This window comes from Lonchura striata, chromosome 8 (assembly GCF_050655825.1).
Source record: "Lonchura striata isolate lonStrDom1 chromosome 8, ASM5065582v1, whole genome shotgun sequence".
NCBI classification, from domain to species: domain Eukaryota; kingdom Metazoa; phylum Chordata; class Aves; order Passeriformes; family Estrildidae; genus Lonchura; species Lonchura striata.
The window spans coordinates 784,495-808,092 of NC_140710.1; the positions used below are offsets into that span (position 1 = coordinate 784,495).

At 56.6% G+C, this 23,598-nt stretch overlaps 1 protein-coding gene across 4 annotated transcripts in view; it reads left to right on the forward strand.

Moving 5' to 3' along the window:
• Positions 1 to 659: 659 nt before the first annotated feature.
• The window catches only part of NEGR1 (neuronal growth regulator 1), a 175,260-nt gene continuing 152,321 nt past the window's right edge, over positions 660 to 23,598 (forward strand). Inside the window, exon 1 of one of the 4 annotated variants that reach the window (XM_031505577.3) lies at positions 660 to 896. In XM_031505577.3, the coding sequence (XP_031361437.1) occupies positions 727 to 896 (170 nt within the window). In that variant the 5' untranslated portion in view covers positions 660 to 726. Of the gene's footprint in view, positions 897 to 1,064; positions 1,524 to 23,598 lie in introns of those variants that run through there. The other 3 variants (XR_014956980.1, XM_031505578.3, XM_085586068.1) reach the window with 3 other exon arrangements.

Below are 23,598 nucleotides of genomic sequence, written 5' to 3' on the forward strand. Positions count from 1 at the left end.
ATTCTGGGAAACAACAGAGCAGTGGGTTGTAGCTCCTTGGTCAATATCTCTGAATGTCTTAGGACAATTTTAGGAAATAATCTGTTGGTGATTTTTCTCTCTCGTCGGTAAAGGTCTCTGGCTTCCCTGGTAGAATCTGGGGAAACCATCTGTCAGTGGTTTATTTACTCTTTGGTGAAGGTCTCCAGCCCACAGTCTTTTTATTCTAGGCAGAATATTAGGAAATGGAAGCACCAGAGTGGGCGACCCTCCGTTCCAGAAAGGTCTGGAGCTTCCAGCAGGTCCCAGGGGCCCGTGGCCGGAGCGGCCGGTGCCGTTCCCGGCGCCGCCGGCTGCGTGCTGCCTTTTGGCAGAGCGGTCCGTCCTCAGCCGCGCTCCGCGGGGCGGGCCGGGGGCGCGGGGGGCCGGAGGGCGGAGCGGGCAGCGCGGCAGAAGAGGGCCGAGCATCCCTCCGCCGCCGGGCCGGTTGCCAAGGCGACGGCTGCGTGGCAACGGGCTGGCAGCGGGGACCGCCCGCCGCCGCGCAGAGCGAGCGGAGCCGCGCGGAGCCGCGCGGAGCGAGCGGAGCGGAGCGGAGCGGGCGCGCTGCCCTCCGCGCTGGATGCTGCGGCGGCCGCCCGCCTGCAGCCGCGCTCCGCCGCTCGCCGCCCGCCCGCCCGGGGCCGCCGCCGCCGGCAGCCGCCGCGCTCCGCCGCTCTCCGCCGCCGGGGCCGGCGCGGAGCGGAGATGGTGCCGCTGGTGCGGGGCAGCGGGGGCTCCCACCGGTGGCTGGCCGTCCTTCTCCTCGGCCTTTGCTGGCTCCTGCCTCCCGGGAGATTGGCCGCGCCGGGCGGAGACTTCCCGGGCTCTGCCGTGGACAGCCTGGTGGTCAGGAAGGGGGACACGGCCGTGCTGAGGTAGGAGGCGCCGCGGGGAGGCGAGGACGGAGCGCCGCGCTGCCGCAGCGTGCCCGAGCCGCCCGGGGCTCCGGCGGGGAGGCTGCGGCGGCGCCCGGCCCCGGGGGCGCCCCGGGGGTGTCCCGGGGGTGTCCCGGGGGTGTCCCGGGGGTGCCCCGGGGGTGCGGAACTCGTCCCCAGGGGCAGCGGGCACCCGCAGCTCCGGGCCGCTCGCCGGCTCCCGGCGTGCTTTTCTAACGCGCTTTGCCCTTTTTTCCCTCTATTTGAGAAGCCCTGGCTGGTGCTGGAAGTTTAGAAATGGGTTGTTGGGGTGAAATGATGCGGTTTTGGCTTCCGGCAGCGGTTTGGGGCTCTGCAGAGCGAGCAGCGCGGGGCTGTGGCAGGGAGAGGACGATTAAACCCTGCCAGGAGCGTTACCATCGGTAATAGTTATTTTGATACGTAGTTCTATATTTCCCAACGATTGGAGCACTGGCTCCATGCCACGATGAGATTTTGTGCTTCCCGTGGCTCTGTTCCCGCCTCTCCTAATGGACCCTGTGCTCCCGGATCGCCTCGTCTCTTGACTGGAGCAGAATTTGTTTACCAGCACTCAGACACCACAATCTACTCGGACCTTTCCTTCTGGTTTGTGTTGGGCAATCCTCTGCCTTGATTTAATTATCCCCCAGCCCCCACTCTAACTTTCTATCCGTGTGCTGTACTTCTGCTTGATCCTACTGTAGTTCAAGCCCCCCATTTTCTCCTTCTCTGGAATACGGTTGCAGTTGGTTGAAGCTCCTGGCTGGTGAGAAATCTCCGATTTAATCAGCAGCACTTCTCAGCTACGAAGTCTCTGGCTGTATTGTTTTTTGTTGGGCTGTCACGGAAATCTCCGGGTTGCAATGCATTTTATCCACAAGCCACATTTTTAATGATCCAACAGTCTGCTGTAAAATGCTGCGTGAGGCATTTTCGATGGGGATTTGGAAGCGTTTTTAGGCTGCTCCTGTTGTAGTAGCTCCTGAAAATACAGTAGATGTCTATGTAGGGCAGCTGACAAGTGGTTTTTATGTGTACCTCAATTATCCTCTGTATTTTGAGACGTGCTCAGGTCCTCGTGCTTTCCGAGGCACAAATGGAGAATCAAAGGAAATAATAATTAAAACGTGCTTTATTTGTACTGTTGCAGGGTGGGTTCGCGGGCTCTTCAGACATACTCAGCCCTGTGGAGCACCGTTAGTAGCTCAATACGTTCCCAAGCGCCTCACGAAGGAACGGTGCGGCTGCTGCCGGGCGAGCTCCGGCCGGGGCTGGGCTGGAGCCCGTCCAGCCAGGCCTGAGCTGCAGCCCGGGCTGTAGAACGGGGATGGGCTGCGGGCTGGGGACACGCCGGGCTCAGGCTGGGGAGGGCCGGGGCGCTTTGTGCAGAGATGCTGCCCCGGGGAACCTCGGCGGAGCGGTGGGATGCGGGATGCCGAGTGCGGCAGCTGGGGCTGCCCCTCGTGCCTCCGCTCAGCTCCTCTCGCGTCCCGTGCCCCCGGCAGGCTCGCTTTAACCGGGGGTGTCCTGCTTTAAGCTGGTGCCTTGAAAGGGGAATGACAGCGGGATCACAGCGGGAGCAGCAGCCGCAGGCTTCACCCCGAGCTCTCGCTGCTCCTCTGGCTGGCGCTGGCTGCAGGCCGCGCAACACACCTCGGCACGCGTTAGAGGGGCTGCTCCGGCTCTGGAAGCGCTGGGATCGGCTCTGCGAACCCCAGCGGGCTGCGAAGGCCACGGGGGTGCTGAAGGAGGAGATTGTTCCCCCAGCTCCGGAGCCGGCCGGGCTCAGCCCTGCACGGCCGCGCCTGGCAGCGCCCGGAGCCGGCCGGGCTCCAGCTCCAGCTCCGGCTCCCGGGCAGGGTGTCCGTGGCTCCCGGGCAGGGTGTCCGTGGCTCCCGGGCAGGGTGTCCGTGGCTCCGGGCAGGGTGTCCGTGGCTCCCGGGCAGGGTGTCCGTGGCTCCCCGCCAGGGTGTCCGTGGCTCCCGGGCAGGGTGTCCGTGGCTCCCCGCGGCCAGCACGTCTTGATCGCCCCTCTCCGCCCTGGGTTCGGCCTCCCCGTGCCAGCCAGGGCTCCGAAATGCCGCTGGAGCGGGCGGCTCCGAGCCTGCGGGAGCTGAGCGGGATCTCCGGGCTGGGGCTGAGCCGGAGCCATCCCGAGCCCGGCCTGGGCTGCCCTCGCTGGGCACACAGCCCCGGGCTCGGGCTGCCGCTGGCACCGAGGACACGCTGCCACTCACGAGTCGTTTTGTGCCCATGTGCCAGGGGAGAAGGCGCAGAGCCCCTCCCGATGAGTCCGGGGCCAGGCTGAGCTGGGTCCCGGCCCCAGCCCTCCTCCCAAGGTTTCGTTGCCTGCCTGAAGACGGGCAGTAAAGGCTCCTTGGGCTGCTGGGCTTTTCCGGGAGCAGCCTCTGTGTGCTAACACAATAACAAAGTTCAGCTCCCTCATTTAAATGGTTAATTCGTATCTCAGTGTAATCCGCCGATTTTGGGTCGAGCACACAGAATTTTCTGTATTTTCTACAGAAGCAGCACCGGGAGGATCGTTCCCTCCCTGTCCCGGTGGAGCACGGCTCCCTGCAGCTGCTCCTGCCCAGCCGGACCCCCACCCCTCACCCCCACGGCCCGGAGGGTGGGTGGGCTCCCCACCCTGTGCCAGGCCCGCGGTGGGGCCGGATGGTGCTTTGCTGCTGCCCTGGTAGCACAGGGAGCTGGGACTGTCCCCTGGTGGCACAGGGAGCTGGGACTGTCTCCTGCTGCCCTGGTGGCACTGGGAGCTGGGACTGTCCCCTGGTGGCACAGGGAGCTGGGATTGTCCCCAGGTGGCACAGGGAGCTGGGGTTGTCCCCTGGTGGCACAGGGAGCTGGGACTGTCCCCTGCTGCCCTGGTGGCACTGGGAGCTGGGATTGTCCCCAGGTGGCACAGGGTGCAGGGATTGTCCCCAGGTGGCACAGGGAGCTGGGATTGTCCCCAGGTGGCACAGGGAGCTGGGACTGTCCCCTCAAACCATCACTCCCCAACAGCAGCAGGGTCACAGTGCCCACGTGTCCCTCCCCGAAGGGCTGACGGAAGAGAAGGTTTGCCAAGGATGTCGCTGGGCACCTGTTTTGGTACAGAAGCTCCTCAGCACGGGGATTTTAAGGAAAATCCCTCCTTGGCTGTGGAGCTCCGCCTGTGATGAGTTATTTCTGCAGCCTCAGTAATTAAAGCCTGCTCCCTTTTGTTTGGTTTCAATGGGTGATGGATCCCCGCAGTCCCAACTGTTTGTGTTTGTTGGAGTTAGCAGAAATTCTGTCAGTAACGCAGCTGTTTTGCGTGGCAGAAAAATTTTGGGAAGCCGCTGTTTTTCAGCAGTGGAATTCCATCCTGCATCCTTTCTGTATTCTTCCCAGGCAGGCAGTTAAGATTTTATGAGAACACACGGAGAAGGGGAGAGCGAGTTCTAAAGCCATGGTTTTATTAAAAGAATAAATTGCTGCGTTGTGCACGGGTAGGAGCTCAGGAACCAGGCTGTGTGCTCGGAACCAGGGGCTCATCTTGTGCCGTGACCCTGTGCACGATCCACGGGGGGATCGCCCTGTGCTGCAGCACATCCCTCTCGCTGACAGCAGAAATGGAATTTCGGGAGAGGTGACAAATGCAGAGCCCTTGGTGGGGAGCCAGCGGGGACAGCCCGTGTCACCTCCCGTGTCACCTCCTGTGCCACCTCCCGTGTCACCTCCCTCCCTGCCCGGGAGCAGGGCTGGATACCCGGGGAAACAGAGGCTGCCTCCAGCTGGGAGAGGCTGCTGCCCTCTTCCCGGGCGGTGGAAGGGGATGCGGGGAGGGCAGGGAGGAGCTCACCTGGGGTCGGCAGCACGGGGCATTGCTGCTGCTGCTGCGGGGAAAGCAAGAACTCCCCTTTTCCCTGCTGCAGCTGCTCCAGCAGCTTCGTGCCTGGGGCTCTCGGGGCTTTACCCCAGCCAGGACCAGCGGTGCCAGCAGAGCTCACCTGCAGCTCGGAGCCCAGATCCCCTCGGAGATCGGAACGTGCAGAGCTGAGGATGATCAAAAGGGGTTTTCTAGCGAGTAAAAGTTTGATTGTGTGTTTTGTTTCCTCAAAGCTCACGGGTAACAAAACCGAGTCTGAGTGAGGGTGCCTTTGTAGTGCCTTTACCTTGCGTCAGCGCAGCAGACTGGGCTGTAGAAGTTGTGGTTTTGAAAAAAGCAGATCTTTTTGGCAGCGTGTGGTTCCCGAGGAGTTTGGGGCAGGTGTGTGGTGCAGTCTGTGCAGCACTGAGGGCTCCTCCTGCACAGTTCAAGCTGGAGCAGGATCACTGGGCTCTCGGCTCACCTGGCTGGGAAGTCCCGGGCTCAGCTCTGGGCCAGCGGGTCAGCGAGATGCAGCCACGTGTGGCTACCACCGTGCTCCCTCTGGCCACCTGGGCCGAGTGCTGGCCGGGGCTGGGGCAGCCAGGCTCACCTGAGGGGTGATTGTAGGAAAATGCCTTTTTTGGTCATAGATCAGGAGCTTTGGGGCTCTTTGGTTTGTTTGCTGAACTGGAAATACTTCATGTGCAGCCTGGCTGCTTTTCTGCCCCTTGGAGAGTTCCAGGTCCGTGTGCTGGGCAGTGGCACTGTCCCCTGCCCTGGACACCTGGGGCTGCCACCAAACACCCGGGCCGAGCTGGACGGGCTGAGCCTGCAGGCCAGCACTGCCCAGGGCTGCTTTTACTGCTCTGCACAGTTTGGGCATGTGGGAAACGGCTGATCCGAAATTCCCTGCCTCCTTTGGTGCCTGCTCTTTGATTTTCTCAACTTCTGTTGCCAAGTTCTTCCGCTTGTGGGAAAAGTTCTCATCTGAGGAACGGGAGCAGCAGCTCCTGGTGTCTGGGAGCATCATGGCCCCAAAGGTGGGGAGTGTGACCTGGTGTGCCCCCAGAGAGGGACCATGCAGGCAGTGACCCTGTGTACCTGTGTAGGGAGTGTGACCCTGTGTCCCCAGGCAGTGTGACCCTGTGTCCCCCCCTGTGTCCCCAGGCAGTGTGACCCTGTGTCCCCCCTGTGTCCCCAGGCAGTGTGACCCTGTGTCCCCCCTGTGTCCCCAGGCAGTGTGACTCTGTGTCCCTCCCTGTGTCCCCACGCAGTGTGACCCTGTGTCCCCCCTGTGTCCCCAGGCAGTGTGACTCTGTGTCCCTCCCTGTGTCCCCACGCAGTGTGACCCTGTGTCCCCCCTGTGTCCCCAGGCAGTGTGACCCTGTGTCCCCCCCTGTGTCCCCAGGCAGTGTGACCCTGTGTCCATGCAGGGAGTGTGACCCTGTGTCCCCACGCAGTGTGACCCTGTGTCCCCCCCTGTGTCCCCACGCAGTGTGACCCTGTGTCCCCCCTGTGTCCCCACTCTGGCCGAAGCTGGGGCAGCAGCAGCCAAAGCCACCCGTCCCTCCTGAGCTGTGAACCCCACGGGTCCCAGCTCCTGGGAACACCCAGTTCTGGGGTGGGAATGACTGGGGAGCCTCTGTCCAGCAAACTTTGCATCCCAAACTGGTCAGCTCCTCAGGAGCATGTGGGTGCCTAATTAATATTTAAATTACTGAGGGGCCAGTAACCTTTGGAGATTGGGATCTACCAGTTTTGCCTTCTTTTCCAAGAGATCCATCCTTTATAGCTGAGAGCCTTTGCCTAAGGAGTGATGGTGTCCTGGAAAGCTGTGACACATCTGTCCCAGCTTTTAGGATGTCTGTCCTCCCATTGTCATTTGTGTTAGTGAGAGCTGAGCATTTGGAAAGGAGTTGTGCAGCGGGAGGAGAGCAGTGGACAATGAGTTAATGCAGCGATTGGAATTTTGGGCTACTCTGTGCATCCCAACATCCCAGAGCCTGCCCGGGGTGGGGTGTGGCTGTGAGCACAGGCGCTGCTCTCTGTGCAGAGAGTAATAAATACAAAAGTCCCCTTCTTTCCTTTATAATTTCAAAACATCAATTTCTTCATTCCATACTCTTGATATTCTGGTGCAATTTGGGGTCATAAATCCTTTGGCTCCGTGGGGTTTCATTCCTGAAATGTGGCTGTGGGACGTGCGGGCTCCCGCGCACACCCCCAGTAAATGAAGTTGTTGTTTGCACAAGAATTTCCTCTTCCCAGTCCCTGCCAATTATTAAACAAGCACATTATGGCACTTGCCTCTTGTCTGCGCGGCAATAATAAATAAATCCAGTGCAAATTAAAATAATTTATCATTTTAAATGATGGTGAATGTTTCAGCTGCTCTGCAGAGGAGCTAACAAAACAAGGAGTCAGTAAGGGATGAAAACTGGGATTTGTTCCAAAGGGCTGTTTTGCTGAGGAGAAAACAGGGACTTAATGACTTTCTCCTTGTCACCGTGTGTGAGTGAGTGCAGCCGATGTCCCAGGGGAAGGATCTCGGGGTTCGGGCACTGCTGCCCCGGGCCAGGCAGCCCCCGGAGCTGAACAGAGGTGCTGGAATGGGGCTGCTGCTGCTGCTCTGCTGGGGAGCTCCTGGGAGCCCGGAGGGACCCCAAAGTGAGCCCTGAGTGAGCCCAGAGTGACCCCAGTGATCCCCGTGGGCTCTCCCCAGGAGCTGGAGCCCTGCCCCAGGTGTGTGGGGTGTGAGCCAGGGCAGGAGCAGGGCTGTGGGAGCTGGCCCTGATCCCAGTGGGAATGAGCTGGTTCAGACCCTCAGGGACGTGCAGGGGGGATGTGGGGCTGAGCTCGGTCTCTTCTCCCTGTCCCTGGCTGCTGCTGGCCCAGGAACGTTTGCCCCCCTGGGCCTGCAGTAATCCTGGTGTCTCCTGCATTCCAGGGCAGCTGGAGGCGCAGGGCGGCCAGGCTGAGTGCTGGCTTTGGCAGCTGGCACAGGGGATGGGGCTGGTGGCAGAGTTCAGCACAAGCTGCCCCTCATCCCTGCTGCCATCTGCCATCGGACCAGAGCCTCCCCGGCCAGACCCCCGTGGGCAGAGGCTGCCGGCGCTGCTGGGGCAGGGCTGTGCTGAGCTGAGCTGAGCCGAGCCGTGCTGAGCCGTGCTGAGCCGTGCTGAGCTGAGCTGAGCTGTGCTGAGCTGAGCTGAGCTGAGCCGAGCCGTGCTGAGCTGTGCTGAGCTGAGCTGTGCTGAGCTGAGCTGAGCCGAGCCGTGCTGAGCCGTGCTGAGCTGAGCTGTGCTGAGCTGAGCTGAGCTGAGCCATGCTGAGCTGAGCTGTGCTGAGCTGAGCTGAGCTGAGCTGAGCTGAGCTGAGCCGTGCTGAGCTGAGCTGTGCTGAGCTGTGCTGAGCTGTGCTGAGCTGAGCCGTGCTGAGCTGAGCTGAGCTGTGCTGAGCGGTGCTGAGCTGTGCTGAGCTGTGCTGAGCCGTGCTGAGCTGAGCTGAGCTGTGCTGAGCGGTGCTGAGCTGAGCTGAGCTGAGCTGTGCTGAGCTGAGCTGAGCTGAGCTGTGCTGAGCCGTGCTGAGCTGATCTGAGCTGAGCTGTGCTGAGCCGTGCTGAGCTGAGCTGAGCTGAGCTGAGCTGAGCTGTGCTGAGCTGAGCTGTGCTGAGCCGTGCTGAGCTGAGCTGAGCAGAGCTGAGCTGAGCCATGCTGAGCTGAGCTGAGCTGTGCTGAGCCGTGCTGAGCTGAGCTGAGCTGAGCTGTGCTGAGCCGTGCTGAGTTGTGCTGAGCTGAGCTGAGCTGAGCTGTGCTGAGCTGAGCTGAGCTGAGCCGTGCTGAGCTGAGCTGAGCTGAGCTGTGCTGAGTTATGCTGAGCTGAGCTGAGCTGAGCTGAGCTGAGCTGTGCTCACAGGCTCAGGTGGCTCCAGAAAGGTGGGGGGAAGCAGAGCGTGCCCTCCCTGTTACTGGGCTGTACTGGGCCCTTGGGGTCTGTTGGTCGAGGTGACCCCAGGAGTGTAAAATCCTCATTTCCCAGCCCTGCAGCCAAGGAAGAATTCTGAATGTGCAGGGTCGGCTTCTCAAGGGTGTTTATTTCCTTTATCCAGAACATTCTCTCTCTGCCCTGCTGAGCTCTGGCCAGCAGCTCGGCCATGGCATTCTGTCTGCCCTCAGGGGGTGTTTGCATTTTATACCAAAAACTGCCTGTGCCATGTTTGCAATAACGTGCCAATGTCTGTCATTTGTGTTGGGCAGTGTGTCTGTCCTTAAACCAACAGAAAAGTGTCACCAGCACAGCAGGACATGGAGGGCAAGAAGGAGGAGAAGAAGGGCAGGACATGCCCAAATCTCTTCATCTTGTCCCCTTGAACCCCATTTTAAAAACTCAAAAATTCTACTTTTTCACCCCATGTTAATCCAACTCCCACACCACTCAAACCCTTGTGGTTTGTAACTCCTCATACAAACTTGGCAGCTTTTTCCACAGGCTAAAATCTCAGCCACAGGTGTTTGTGACTTTGTGCCAGGGTCCCTGAGCCCCTGCAGGGTCTGAGCAGCCAGGGCAGCCAGAGGGATGTGCTGGGTCCCACAGGGATGTGCTGGGTCCCACAGGGCTGTGCTGGGTCCCACAGGGATGGGGAGGGTCCCATGGGGCTGGAAGGGTCCCACGGGGATGTGCTGGGTCCCACAGGGCTGGAAGGGTCCCACAGGGATGTGCTGGGTCCCACAGCGAGGTGCTGGGTCCCACGGGGCTGTGCTGGGTCCCACAGGGAGGTGCTGGGTCCCACGGGGCTGTGCTGGGTCCCACGGGGCTGTGCTGGGTCCCACAGGGATGTGCTGGGTCCCACGGGGCTGTGCTGGGTCCCACAGGGATGTGCTGGGTCCCACGGGGCTGTGCTGGGTCCCACGGGGCTGTGCTGGGTCCCACAGGGATGTGCTGGGTCCCACGGGGCTGTGCTGGGTCCCACGGGGCTGTGCTGGGTCCCACAGGGAGGTGCTGGGTCCCACGCTGGGCTCAGCTCGGTGGTGGTGGGTGCCCAGAGCTCTTTACTCCCCAAACCTCTCCTGGGGACACTTGTCTCTCTGAGCTCTCTGCAGGCTCTTCTGCTGTGTCCGTGAGCTGGGCCAGGGGAGGGAAGGGCTGGGCAGGGACAGCTGAGGGAAGTGGGCACCCGTTCCCAGGTGCAGAGCCTTGGCCACATCCACGGGAGGAGGGGCACAGGAAATCTGTTATGAAAGTGGCCTAATTATAACGAGCAGTTTTCCCCCTGGCTGGAACAAGTGGACTAGAAAATTGTACTAGACTTTTCACTCACAGACTATTAAAGAGCAGAGGAAGAGAGAACAAAATATAGCTTTTGTCACAGCTCTTTTTATTTCTTTGTTGTTTTGGTGTGGAGTCTTGCACGTGGCGAGAAATCAGTTTCAAATTAATTCAATTATCGTATTTAGTTTGTGATTGTTTTTTAGCCCGCATAAACCCCTTGGTGTTAGGTTTCTGGCAGCGTGAAGGTGCGAGGGCTGAGCACACAGCACAGGCAGCAGATGAAGCGTGGGGGATGAGGGCATTTGGGGCACGGCAGCGGGGTGCCCCAGGCTGGGCACACCTCGGGCTGGGCCTCCCTGGCAGCCAGCAGGGAGATGCCTCCTGCAGCCCAGCGGAGGGGAGATGGGCATGGGCACAAGGACTGATCCCAGAGAGATGGGCATGGGCACAGGGACTGATCCCAGAGATGGGCTGGGGCACAGGGACTGATCCCAGAGAGATGGGCATGGGCACAGGGACTGATCCCAGAGAGAGGGGAGAGCCTGGGCTGGGCTGGGCACAGGGACTGATCCCAGAGAGATGGGCATGGGCACAGGGACTGATCCCAGAGAGAGGGGAGAGCCTGGGCTGGGCTGGGGCACAGGGACTGATCCCAGAGAGAGGGGAGAGCCTGGGCTGGGCTGGGGCACAGGTCCCAGGGCATCCTCCAGGAACAGGGCACAGCCTGGCGAAGGAGGGCGGGCGTGCCATGGATATTGGGAAGGAATTCTTCAACCCAGAGAAGAGCCAGTCTCTGATCCTCTGGGTTTCACTCAGACTCAGGTTTGCTGACCTCCTCCAGCTTTGCTTTCTTTGGCGTGGGTTTGGTTCCTGCACCTGCAGCTCCAAGCATCGCCCCAGGATATTTCCCTGAGCTGTTCTCGGGGGGGTGCTGGATTCTCCTCAGGGTTTCTTGGAGCCGTGCTGACCACATCGCCTCCCCAAACACCTCTGGGGTCCATGGACACCTCCTGAGTGCCCCCTCCCCACAGGCACTTCTGGGTTCTTGGCTCCTGGCCTGGCTCTGCCCTGAGTCACAACCACCCCAACCCACAGAGGCAGAGCAATGCACTGAGTCATCCTTAACCTCCTATTCCACTTTTTCATTTGCATTAATACCTGCAAACAATATTCCTTCGGAGCCCCCCCTCAGCTAGTCTTGTAAAAGGAAAATGGATTTGGACATGTATAAAACATGAAAAGTCACGGCAATCAAGCTTTTCGAGGCAGCCAGCCCAGAACCATCAAGCTGGAATTAAAAATAAATTTGCTTCCAGGAAATGCTCTCCCCTGCCGTTCCCTCGGTGTAACAACGGGGCAGGAGGCAGCAGAGCCTGCAGGGAAGGCTCGGCAGCGCCGGGAGAGCTCCCAGCTGGAATGGCTGGAATGGCTGGAATGGCTGGAATGGTTGGAATGGTTGGAATGGATGGAATGGTTGGAATGGATGGAATGGTTGGAATGGTTGGAATGGATGGAATGGATGGAATGGTTGGAATGGATGGAATGGTTGGAATGGTTGGAATGGTTGGAATGGATGGAACAGTTGGAACTGTTGGAACGGTTGGAACGGCTGGAATGGTTGGAATGGATGGAATGGTTGGAATGGTTGGAATGGATGGAACGGTTGGAACGGCTGGAACGGCTGGAACGGCTGGAACGGTTGGAACGGCTGGAATGGTTGGAATGGTTGGAATGGATGGAATGGATGGAATGGTTGGAATGGATGGAATGGTTGGAATGGTTGGAATGGTTGGAATGGATGGAACAGTTGGAACTGTTGGAACGGTTGGAATGGCTGGAATGGTTGGAATGGATGGAATGGTTGGAATGGTTGGAATGGATGGAACGGTTGGAACGGCTGGAACGGCTGGAACGGCTGGAACGGTTGGAACGGCTGGAATGGTTGGAATGGTTGGAATGGCTGGAATGGTTGGAATGGTTGGAATGGTTGGAATGGCTGGAATGGATGGAATGGCTGGAATGGTTGGAATGGCTGGAACGGCTGGAATGGTTGGAATGGCTGGAATGGTTGGAATGGTTTCCCTGGGCAGGGAGAGCCTCCCTGGGGCACCTCGGACTGGGAGGGATGCAGGGAGGGCAGGGGACAGTGCTGGGGACAGGGACACTGCTGGGGACATGCTGGGGACAGGGACAGTGCTGGGGACATGCTGGGGACAGGGCACACAAGGCATTTCTGCTGGGAGGAGCTGGGCTGGGATTCCCAGAGCAGCTGGGGCTGCCCCCGATCCCTGGCAGTGCCCAGGCCAGGCTGGGCACCGGGGCTGGGCTGGCAGCTCCTGGGCAGAGGGAGGGGTCCCTGCCAGGGCTTGGGTTTGGAAGGAGGCGAGATTTAAAGTCCCTGCCAGCCCCAGACAGTCTGGGTAAGAATTCTGTGTTTATGGAACTGTTTTGTTTGTTTGGGTTGGTTTTGTTTTGGTCTGGTATTTTTCATGCTTTGTTTGCTTTTATTTTTCTCTTTCCTTTTGTTATGTTTTCGGTTGCGGGTTTTGTTCTGGCAGCTGTGTGCAGATCCCAGATTCCATGATTTTCTGGGAATGTGGCTGAGGCTGCCCCCAGCCCCTGGTGTGGTGCTTCCCTCTCAGCAAAGCTCTGTGAGCTCGACATTCCGACCCTGCTCTGGGGGAGCTTTTTAACATTCCTGAGCCTGAACAAAACAGAGACTGTTCCTGTAGTGCTTCCAAAAACATTTTCACCAGCTAAGAAATTCTTTAAATAGTCCTCACCGAGTGAGGCTGCTAATTTGCATGACAGCTTGATTAAAGGTAACCTGCTTCCACACTTAATTTATTTTGAAACTGCCCAACGTTTTCATTCCACGCCATTAATTTTGCATTAGTAGACTGGCTTGATTATTTAAGAAGGAAGGTAATTTTGTCATCTTCGTTGGTGTAAGTTCAAATCCATACTGAAAAATGGCCTGAAAGCAGTTATAAATAACACAAGCCTTTGCTCCACATAAGGATCTGCTGGACCTGGTGGTGTGATGCAGAAGGAAATGCAGATTTAGGTGGTTTAGTGATGCAGAAGGAAATGCAGATTTAGGTGGTTTAGTGATCATCTTTGACTTCAGCAGAACTTGGGCTGCAAACGTGGCTCCGTGTTGCGATGTCTATTCTGAGTGTGGGGGTTTGGGGAGCCAAAAAAGCAACGTTTAAGGGTGCAGCTTCCCCAGGTGCTTCCCCAGGAAGTGATATTTTTGGGAACACGGAGTCTCAGATGCTCAGATGCTTCCCCCGTGCAGCGGATCTGTCACAGAAATGGGCCACGGCTCTTTGCTCTCCACGGGGCTGGGGCTGGGGTGCCTCACGCTGCTGCCCAGCCCTGCAGAAAAGGGCCCAGGCAAGACCCCCTAAAACTTATTTCTGCACTAATTTAATCAGCTTCTCTTGCCAGGGCAAGACTTGTACAGAAAGAGAATATTTCAGATTTCTTGCAGAACTGGAGCCTAAACTAAAAATTATTTAGGTTATCAACCATCTGTTCTCAAAGGATGGTTTCATGAATATGGCTGTGAATGCAGTTTTTAGGTAAAGCTCCTGAAATTCCTCCTTTCTTTTTTTTTTTTTTTTTTTTTTTTGGTTCCCTTTTGAATATTCCTGTTATCCCACACTTTTGCCCTGCAGGCAGGTTCTGGATCCTTCTGGATCCCCTCCCTCGTTTCCTCTCTCTCTGCTCTTGGAAACTCAACTTGCAGTCTCCATGAGGATGGCACAGAGATGTTTTTCTATTTCAGGTTTGCAAACTGAAATGTTCATTTTATCTGCTGAACTGTCCTTGTAGATGCCTTCCAAGGAGCTCAAGCCTTCCACTAAAAGAGAATAAAATCCCTCCTGTGTCATTTCTGCCAGGCCCCAGGGAAGGGACTCATCCTTGGACACCCCGCGGGGCAGCTGTGCCAAGGTCTGAGCCCCTTTCCATGGGGAAATTCCTGCTGACGCTGGGGTGAGAGCAGTGGAGATGAGGAAGAGGGAAGCTGCTCAAAGGGACAGCCCAACAAGCTGGGTCCAGTTTAAAACCAGAATTTATGCTGGGCCTGACTCAACACCACAGCAAAGCCCAGGATCCCGAGGTGTGCACAGCTGGGCGTGGAGGAGGATCCCAAGGCTTGGCTGATGTGGAAACATGCTGGATCTGTTTTCCCAAAGCTGCTGGCAGGGCAGAAAGGGGCAGAGGAGGGAGAGAAATATTGTACAGGAAATCAAAAATGTTTGCGGGGAGAAGCTTCAGGAGCTCCGGCTAATTAGCTTGGCAGAACGGCATTAGGCACCCTCATTGTGCTGGAGAATGGTTTAATGTCAGAAAACTCTGAAAATCCAATCTTGGCAAAAAACCCATCATGCAAACGAATGGCTAAAAGCTGAAACGGAACAATTCCAACCTAACTGTGAAGCGAGGGCTTTAGAGGCAATTAGCTGCTGGAACCAGCTCTCAGCAGTGCAGGGCTCCACATCTCTCTGCCTCTGCTGGAGGCACCTGAGGCCCTCTGCTGAGCTGGATGATGGCAGGAAGGGCTTTCTTGGGCAGGGGCAAGGGAGAAATTCCTGTTTTCCCAGGCCAAGGGCTGCAGGGCTCTCCTGAAGCCCAGCTCCCCCCGGCACCACTGGTGTCACAGCAGAGAACAACCATGGGCTCTTTTGAGGATTTCCTGCAGCCACAGCTTTGTTTCTGAGTGTTAGTGGGTGTCAGTGTGCAATTAATGCTGGTCTTTAAAACTCATTAAATTGTTCTTTGAGTTTAATGCTAAAGATCTGATTTCTTTAGTGACCCAAATGGAAGCTGTTGTGTGTAGGGATGGGATCGAGAATATTCTAATGTAGGCTGCGGGTGTGGAAAAAAATGCAAAACCTGTTCAAGGGATGCTTGACCTCTGCCTTGTCATTGCCACCCCGTGGCACAGGGCTGCAGAGGGCAGCTGAGCTGATTCCAGCTCCTCCAGGAGCCAGGCAGCCAGCTCAGGCACTGCTGTGCCTTTCCCCACAGTTATTTAGGAAACAATTTGCTCCCGTGTCCTCTGCTCATAAACCCATAAATCTGTGCTATAAGCAAGCAGTTCAATTTAATAGTCAATTTTATCTGCAGATTGTGGACGTCAGGACTTCTGAGCAGCAGTGATTTCTGTCAGCAGCAGGAAAACGCTGCCTGAGTTCCCCTGGGGGAGGCGTGGGGGATGCCCCCGGACCTGCAGGGGGGCTGCACTGGTGGCAATTAGCAGGGAGGGCGGGGGGGCAGGTCCCTGCTAATTGCAGGGGCTGCACTGGTGGTAATTAGAGGGCAGAGCAGGGGCAGGGGGCTGCACTGGTGGCAGTCAGGGGGCAGAGCAGGGGGCAGGTCGATGTCCTGGAGCACCTCGCTGTCCCCTGGCAGCCCCCCAGAGCTGATCCCACCGGGATGCAGCCCACGCCGGGAGGATCCATTTGCTTCCTTCCCAAAGCACTGAGGGCCCCAAGCTCACGCAGCACTCGCTGGAAACAGGAAAGATCCACAGAGAAAACAGAGTTCACACACGAATGGCGTGACAGAGCTGCATGCAGCTGGGCTGCCCCCGATCCCTGGCAGTGCCAAGGCCAGGCTGGGCACTCGGCTGCAGCTCCCGGGACAGTGGGAGCTGCTGGATCTGGAGGAGCTTTCTCCACATTTCTCACTCCTGAAGCTTTCAGGAGTTCCACACGATGTCCCAAGGGCTCTGGGTGGGTGACAGATCCCGTGGTCCTGCCAGGCTCAGTGGGTGCTCCCGGGGCGATGGGAACCTGCCTGGCCAGCTCTCATGAAGGTATCCCACATCTTGGGGATCCAATTTACTGACTGTCACTGTTAATGAAATCTCTCCGAGTAAAACCCGGGTTTGACACTCCCACGGACAGAGACAGAATCCATTTCAGGTGAGCACGGAAATTCAGCCTGTGAGGTACCTGTGACTGTCACAGGTGAAAATCTCTGCTAATGAACTGTGTATTAGTGTGAGACGGGAGAGAACTCCCTCGGTCCCTGAATTTACTTTGAATAATTCATTAGCTTGCACTCCTCACCCGTGGCAGTGCAGGTAAATCCCACACTGGAGCTGCTAATTAAACTTGCAGGATGAAGGGAAGCTGCTAATGAGATGCGAGACAAGTCCTCCAACAATGCAGAGGCTCCTGTAGGAGCAGGAAGTTTTATTGTTGGTTTTCACAGAGGGCAGGGAGCGCTGGGAATTCACACTTGTTCCAGCAGCACTGGATCAGTGCACAGCCCCTGCCAGGAGGGGACAGGGACAGGAGAGGGAACGGCCCCGGGCTGGCCAGGGCAGCTCAGGGGGACTCCAGCAGGAATTTCCCCATGGAAAGGGGCTCAGGGGTTGGCACTGCCCAGGGAGGTTGGATGCCCATCCTGGAGGTGGCACTCAGAGCTGGGCTGGGCACAGCTGGCACTCGATGGGCCGGGAGAGCTTTTCCAGCCTCGGGGATCCTGTGAGGAGCAGGAAGCTCCTGTGGCACCAACATGAGTCCTTCGTGGTCTCCAAACATGTGGAGATGGGAAATAGTGCAATGTTTCGCTTTTTTATGAAATAGAAAAAGAACAGATCTATACATCAGTGTGGGTTTTACTGACACTTTTATGGATAAATGCACTGCTATAACACCACCTCTGCACCGTGCCATGTTTTACAGGTTACAGCCAGCCCTTGTCACCTGTGCCAGGCCTGGCTGTGCCATGTGCTCAGGGGCATGGCCCTTAGGGAATGAAAAACACAGCTTTGCATGGTAGGGATTTGTGTATCTGCTGTTTGCTTCTACAGCGTGAGATGCAGGGACTGAATGCTGTGTGCAGAGTAGAGAAAATTGCCTTTCTGTGGTTTGTGTTGTCTGGCTTGTTCCCTGCACTGAAATTTGTGATGTTGCAACACGTTTAAATGTGTTTTCTGCTGGTTGGGAATGAGATGTCCAGAGATCTGTGTGGGGACATGGAGAGGGACAAAAATAGACTTTTAATGATTATTTTCAATGTACAAATTGCAGCTAAATGCTCAGACAAAATTACTCCAAGCACTTTATCTTATTCAAGAAATTATCTCCCAGAGAAATCTGAGCAGCAGAGCCCCCTGAGCCCGGCCCAGATGGGTGTGAGGAGGGTGAGAAGCCCTGGGAAAACCTGCTGGAACAGCTTTCCTGTGGAAACTGGGAAATACTAACACTGTGCCTTTCGAATAGAGTGAATTGAGATGGGGCTGAAACACACATAGCTGTGATTTAACATGCAAGCAACCTCTGCAAATCAATATCAGCTCTATAAAAAGGGTTCAAAATGATAATGCAAATGAATGCTGAGGTGCAATGTTCCTGGCAGGCACAGCAATTGTTTCCTGAATAACTGATCCCTGCCACTCCCAGCCTGCTGGTGTCTGCAGCGAGGTTCCTGCACTCCTGGCAGAGCCACGATGGGAAGATAAGGGCCCCGTTTGAACCAAGCAGGGCTTCGACAAAGCCTCAACAGCAGCAGGGATCCAGAGCTGAGCCCAGGGCTGGTGCAGCTCAGGGAGAGGGTGTTCAGCAGTGACCTCTGTGCTCAGCACTCCAGATAGCTCTGGAACAGCCTGAGCCAGACCCAAATCCAGCTCTGGAACAGCCTGAGCCAGACCCAAACCCAGCTCTGGAACAGCCTGAGCCAGACCCAAATCCATCCCTGGAGCCAGACCCAAACCCAGCTCTGGAACATCCTGAGCCAGACCCAAATCCATCCCTGGAGCCAGACCCAAACCCAGCTCTGGAACAGCCTGAGCCAGACCCAAACCCAGCTCTGAAACACCCTGAGCCAGACCCAAATCCATCCCTGGAGCCAGACCCAAACCCAGCTCTGGAACAGCCTGAGCCAGACCCAAACCCAGCTCTGAAACACCCTGAGCCAGACCCAAATCCATCCCTGGAGCCAGACCCAAACCCAGCTCTGGAACATCCTGAGCCAGACCCAAATCCAGCTCTGAAACAGCCTGAGCCAGACCCAAATCCAGCCCTGATCCAGACCCACACCCCGCTCTGCCCAGTGTGGGGCTCCAGGGGAATTGGCACCTCTGGGTGTCCTGTCCCTGTGCCAGGGGAGATGCTGGGACCCTCCTCCAGCAGCCTGTGTGGGGTTTACAGCGTTTGAACAAAAAAGTGAAGTTTCCTCGTTAGAGGCAATGACAAATAATCTGCACAAGGACTCATTAGCAGAAAGTGTAATTATTGCATCTTGCATTGAAAATGATTTAAACCTCTATTCTTGACAAATAAAGCAGGTGACCCTTGATTAAAAGAGATGATGGGTGTGAGTAATTAAGGCCACACTAAATGAAATACATCTTCAAAGCATCCCTGTGCAATTTGTCTTCTCTTGCCTCTTTTGAAAACTTCTCTTCCTTGTTTGAGGTTGCTCCTCCAAGGATTCTGAGTAACTGAATTATTTTGCTGGTTAGTGGATTGGAAAATAATTTCCTAACCTTGATCATAAAAGTTCTGGGAAACACCTGGGCTTCTTCTCAGTATGAGAAATCCACTTAGTGTAGAACAACTGTCATTTGAAAAAAATCTCTTCCCTAGGAGTTGTTGGAAAGGAAGGGGAGCCGAGCTGGTGTTCTGGCAGTCAGGAGCTGAGGCATTGCAGGGAAGGGAATTTCCAGCTCTTGGGAGCTGTCCCTTTGGACACTCATTTGGTAATTCAGATTTGTACAGGTCACAGAACCATTGCAGGGCTCATCTTTTCCTGATCTGAAATGGTTCTCTTGCTGTAAATCAAATACCCTTGGATGTGTTTGTGGTCATGAATGAATTCATTTCTCTCACAGCGATATGAAGTCAGTGCTCCATGGTCAGTCCTTCCCCTTTCTGGACTCTGCGATGGTGGGATCCTGGTGCCACAGAAACCCACGGGCACGGGACTGTGCCCTCAGATTTTAGAAACAGTGGAAATCTTGTTCCTCAGATTAGAAGTCCAAGGGCTTTCAGTCTTTAAAGGAAAAGAGGAAATGTTTCCCTCCCCTTGCCATCTGGGAATGCCCAGGAGCTGGATCTACCTCGTGTGTGGACAGGACACAGCAGAAATGCCAGACCTGGAAGCACAGAGGCATCCCATCTCCTGGGCTGGGCAGGATCCTGGAACTGCCTCCTGCTTTCTGCAGAAAAAACAAGAACCAAGTGCTGCAGCCTTGCTGGAAAGGGCCAGACCTTGCCCCGGGCAGGGCAGAGCTGCAGCTGGTGCCAGCAGAGCCAGGATCTGCTGCTCCTGCCACTGCAGTGGAAATGGGAAAGAGCTGGAAGGAGAGCTTCTTTTGTAGCCAGGGCCAGAACAGGGCAATAATGATTTGGGAGACTGGAAGTTCACTCCTGCAAGGCTTCAGAGAGCTGGTCCAGCTTTTCAGGCGGCTTCATCTTGGTTTGATCTGGATGGGAAAGCAGATCTGAGGTCCCTCTTTCCTTTTCTGCTGAGACCTCACTCGCCCAGTGCATTGCTAGGAAAAGGAGACCTGGTGGGTGCCTGTGCTGGGAGGGACCTTCCATCCCCTGGGACTGCTCTTCCAGCCCTGGAGCTGCAGCCAGCCTGGCCCCTGACTTTCCTCTCTGTGCTTTACCCCAGAGCTGCTTCCAGAAGAGGACAGACACCTTTCCTCTTCCTCAGAGCAGTCCGAGTGACTCATTTCTGCTATTTCAGTGATAAATTAGTCAATATTGCTGAGAAGCCACGTCTTAAATCCTTTTATTTGTTTCCTTGGGCCCTTCAGGAGTCATTTTGAGTCTGGCCACGAATGTTGTCTGTGTAGAAAAAAATGCCAGCAGTGAGACTGGCCCTGGAACGTGTCTGTGTTTTCCTTGCCACCTGAATTTTCCATTTCCTTCCTACGAATGAGACTGAAGTTTGGTAACACAAGTGGGAGTTTTGACTTCTATCAGAATTAGAGAATAGATTCACCTGATTCTTTTCATCTAAACCCAAAAGCAGGCTCTGTACATCTGAGTTCCCACTTTCCTGCATTAATTTCCCAGGCAATCTCAGCAATCTGGAGTCAGTGTGTTTTTATTTAAGGTGGACACTGCTGACATGCCCAGAAACACTCCCCAAAGCTCTCACCCAGCCTGGTGATTGCTTTGTGTGAGGAACAGGCAGGGAATAAATACGAACAGCAAGATTTTGAGGCAACTTCATAAAGCCCCACTGCTGTCAATGCAGAGGGCAAGTTCAGTGCTTTAGAAGGAGAATAAGTGTAAAATAGGAGATGGAGGCTGTGCTGCCAGCATGGGACAGGCTGCAGGCAGAGGTGGATATGTGCTGAGCTCGGGGCTCTGGCATCCCAAATTCTCCACCCACACGCTCATTTATTTTCATATAATGTGTTTTTAATACCACCATTTGAATCTGCCTTCGTTTCGAACTGCATTATCTGCATAGAAATGCCTGGGTTGTGGCTGAGAGTCCTCCGAGATGTTTGTGGATCTGAAAAGAGACAGATTTATTATTCCTGATAGTGTCACAGAATCCCAGCCTGGTTTGGGTTGGGAGGGACCTTGAAGCCCCTCCATTGCCACCCCTGCCAGGGCAGGGACAGCTCCCGGTGTGCCAGGCTGCTCCAGGTGGAGCAATTCCCGATTCCAGTCTCCCATCCAGCCCTGCCCACCGGGCACTGCCCGTGTCCTTGTGGCTGGAACCCCGGGTGTTGGTGCCTGCTTTGGCTTCAGCCTCGCTGCGGGCAGGGAGTCACGGGGAGCTGCCACCCTGGGGCTGAGAGAACCTCACCCCCCTGCTCTCAGCTGCTTTGGAAATCAGTTATTCCTCTCGTCGTGAATAGACCCATGGGATGCAGGAAAAGGAGGTTGATTCCCCCTCGGGATTGCACGGTGCCTGTCAGAGCCTGCTCCAGCTCCCCTTGCAATGAGAACAGCTCTCCACGGCTGGCAAAACCTTCCTGTCCTGAGAGGAGCCTTCCTGGGCTCTGAGAGCTTGGCAGAGCACTTCAGCCCGGAGGAGGAGGAGGAGGAGGAGGAGGTGCTGGCTGCCAGAGGCACCCTGCTCCCTGGCAGTGCCGCCCCAGCCGTGCCCAGCTGCCAGCACCCCCATCCTGCTGCTGAGCTCCTCGGGCTGCTCCTGGCAGCAGTGGCCCGGCAGCTCCATCCCGGGCTGGGCTCCGGGGCTGGACTGGGAATTTATCAGCCAGGCAGCACCAGGCGCTCCTGTCACCTTCTGCGCCTCCGATTGAATCTGGAGAGGAGTTTATGGCTTTAATAGTTGATGTTCTCTGAGTTTATCGGAGAGCCCTGAGGAGCCCTGGGCCTTTCCCTGTGGCTCTGAAAGGCTCCGCAGTGCCCCGGCTCTCTGGGCTGCTGCCCCTCTCCCCTGGGCACAGCTCCTGCCTGCGAGTGCTGGGGGATCCCCTCCTGCCCCCTGCCCTGCCCAGCCAGCTCCTCCCTCAGCAGGATGCCAGGGGAAGGAGAGTGCCACGGTTCCTCCAGCACCCAGGCTCTCAGCTGGCATTTCCCGAAGGGCTCGGGAGGAGCAGGAGCGCTCCTTTGGGTGAGGAGCCCCCAGGGAGCAAGCCAACCCCTCTGGGAGCGCTGCAGCTCTGCTCTTCTGCACCGAGCCTCCCCCAGGGCTGCGGGGGTCTCCCCTTTGCTTTCCCTTTCATTCCTCCCTCCCTGTCACTAACACTTGTGACCAGCAAAGGCTGATAATGAGTGTTAATGAGGAAACTTTTGCTGCTGCAACTCTGGCCGGGATGAGGATGGAATCGGAGCACAGGGGCCGGGGGGGTACCTGCCTGTCTGAAACCTGAAGGGTTTGCACCAAGCCCGGCCATTCTGTGATGCTCTGTGCTCTGGATAAAAATGGATCCAGCCAATTTAAAAAGGAAAAAAATAAAACATTTATTACAGCGATCGAATTCTCTCTGAGCCAGCCACAAAGAAAAGGACAGTGCCGAGCCCGGGACCGGCGCTGGTGGTCACAGGTTTGATCACTCCAGCAGTCTCCTCTGCCACACACATCCTCTGGGCACAAGCGGTTTTTATAGGAAATATCCTGCCCGAGGCCGGGATTTCGGCACTCAGCCTTTTCTTTCCATTCAAAGTGCCACATATTGCTAAAGTCTCTTTTCTCTGTGCTGGGGTGGAGCAGTTCGGCTCCGGTGGTGCTGAATCTCCCCGATGGAGCTAAGGGAGCAGCATTCAGGTTCCCAGCCTCGGGCCATTACGGGATGAGCAGCTCCGGAGTGTTCCGTGTCACCTGGAGGAGCGGCCCATCTCCGGGGAACCACGGGGATTAGCTTGCAAATGAGCTTTGGTCAGAAACCGCTTTCGGGTATGTGGGGCAGCTCCCAGTGCTGCCGTGTGTGCTTGCAACAAAATCACATATTGCACATGTCATGTTACACTGGCGCGAATCGCATTCATCACAAACTGCGCTCGGGATGGCATTTCTGCTTTTGGGAATACAGCTTTCCCTCCACCTTCGCCTCTCCCAGCTCGAGTCTCTCTTTTCCCACTCCACCGTTGCCTCCGTTTCCTTTTCTTCATAAGAACATTTCGTAGAGCCTTTCAGATTATCAGCACGGTCGGTATTGTTTTTCCTTTCTGATTGCCAGTATAATTTTCCCTATGTCCCACTTTGATCCCGGCTTTTCCTCAGTGCCTGATCATGATTAAGAGATGACGACAAATCCCGTGTGTTATCTCCCTGCTCTCAGCAGCAGCTCTCTTTAGCTTTGAACCATTCCAGCAAAACTAAGTTTGTAATTGGGAATCTTTCCTTTATGGGAGACTTTTTTTCCTGTTAATAAGATTTGCTCGGCAGCTGTTGGGTCCCCATCCCCGGAGGTGGCACTCAGCGCTCTGGGCTGGGGACAAGGTGGGCACCGGGCACAGCTGGGGCTCCGTGGGCTTTTCCAAACTGCAGGAATCGGTGATTCCCTGGAGGAGAAGCTCCGGGACGGGGCAGAGGGGGAAGGGGAGCTGGGGGGGGGTCCCAGGGCTCGGGCCCCGCCTGTCTCGCTGCGGGGTGCAGCGTTCCGAGCTGCAGGACACGGCAGGACACGGCAGGGAAGCGCTGGGAATAGCAGGGCTGGGATGCAGGAGAGCTCGGGAACCGCGCTGGGTACAAAGAGCGGCTCCAGCCGCCATCCCCGGTGTTCCAGCGGCGGCACCGCTGGCCGGGCCGGAGCACGGCCGGAATCTGCCCTGCAGAGGGTTAAATCCATCCCCGGGGTGCGGGCAGAGGAATCTGCCCTGCAGAGGGTTAAATCCACCCTGGGGTGCGGGGAGAGGAATCTGCCCTGCAGAGATTAAATCCATCCCTGGGGTGCGGGCAGAGGAATCTGCCCTGCAGAGGGTTAAATCCATCCCGGGGTGCGGGCAGAGGAATCTGCCCTGCAGAGGGTTAAATCCATCCCCGGGCTGCGGGCAGCGGGATCTGCCCTGCAGAGGGTTAAATCCATCCCTGGACTGCGGGCAGAGGAATCTGCCCTGCAGAGGGTTAAATCCATCCCCGGGCTGCGGGCAGAGGAATCTG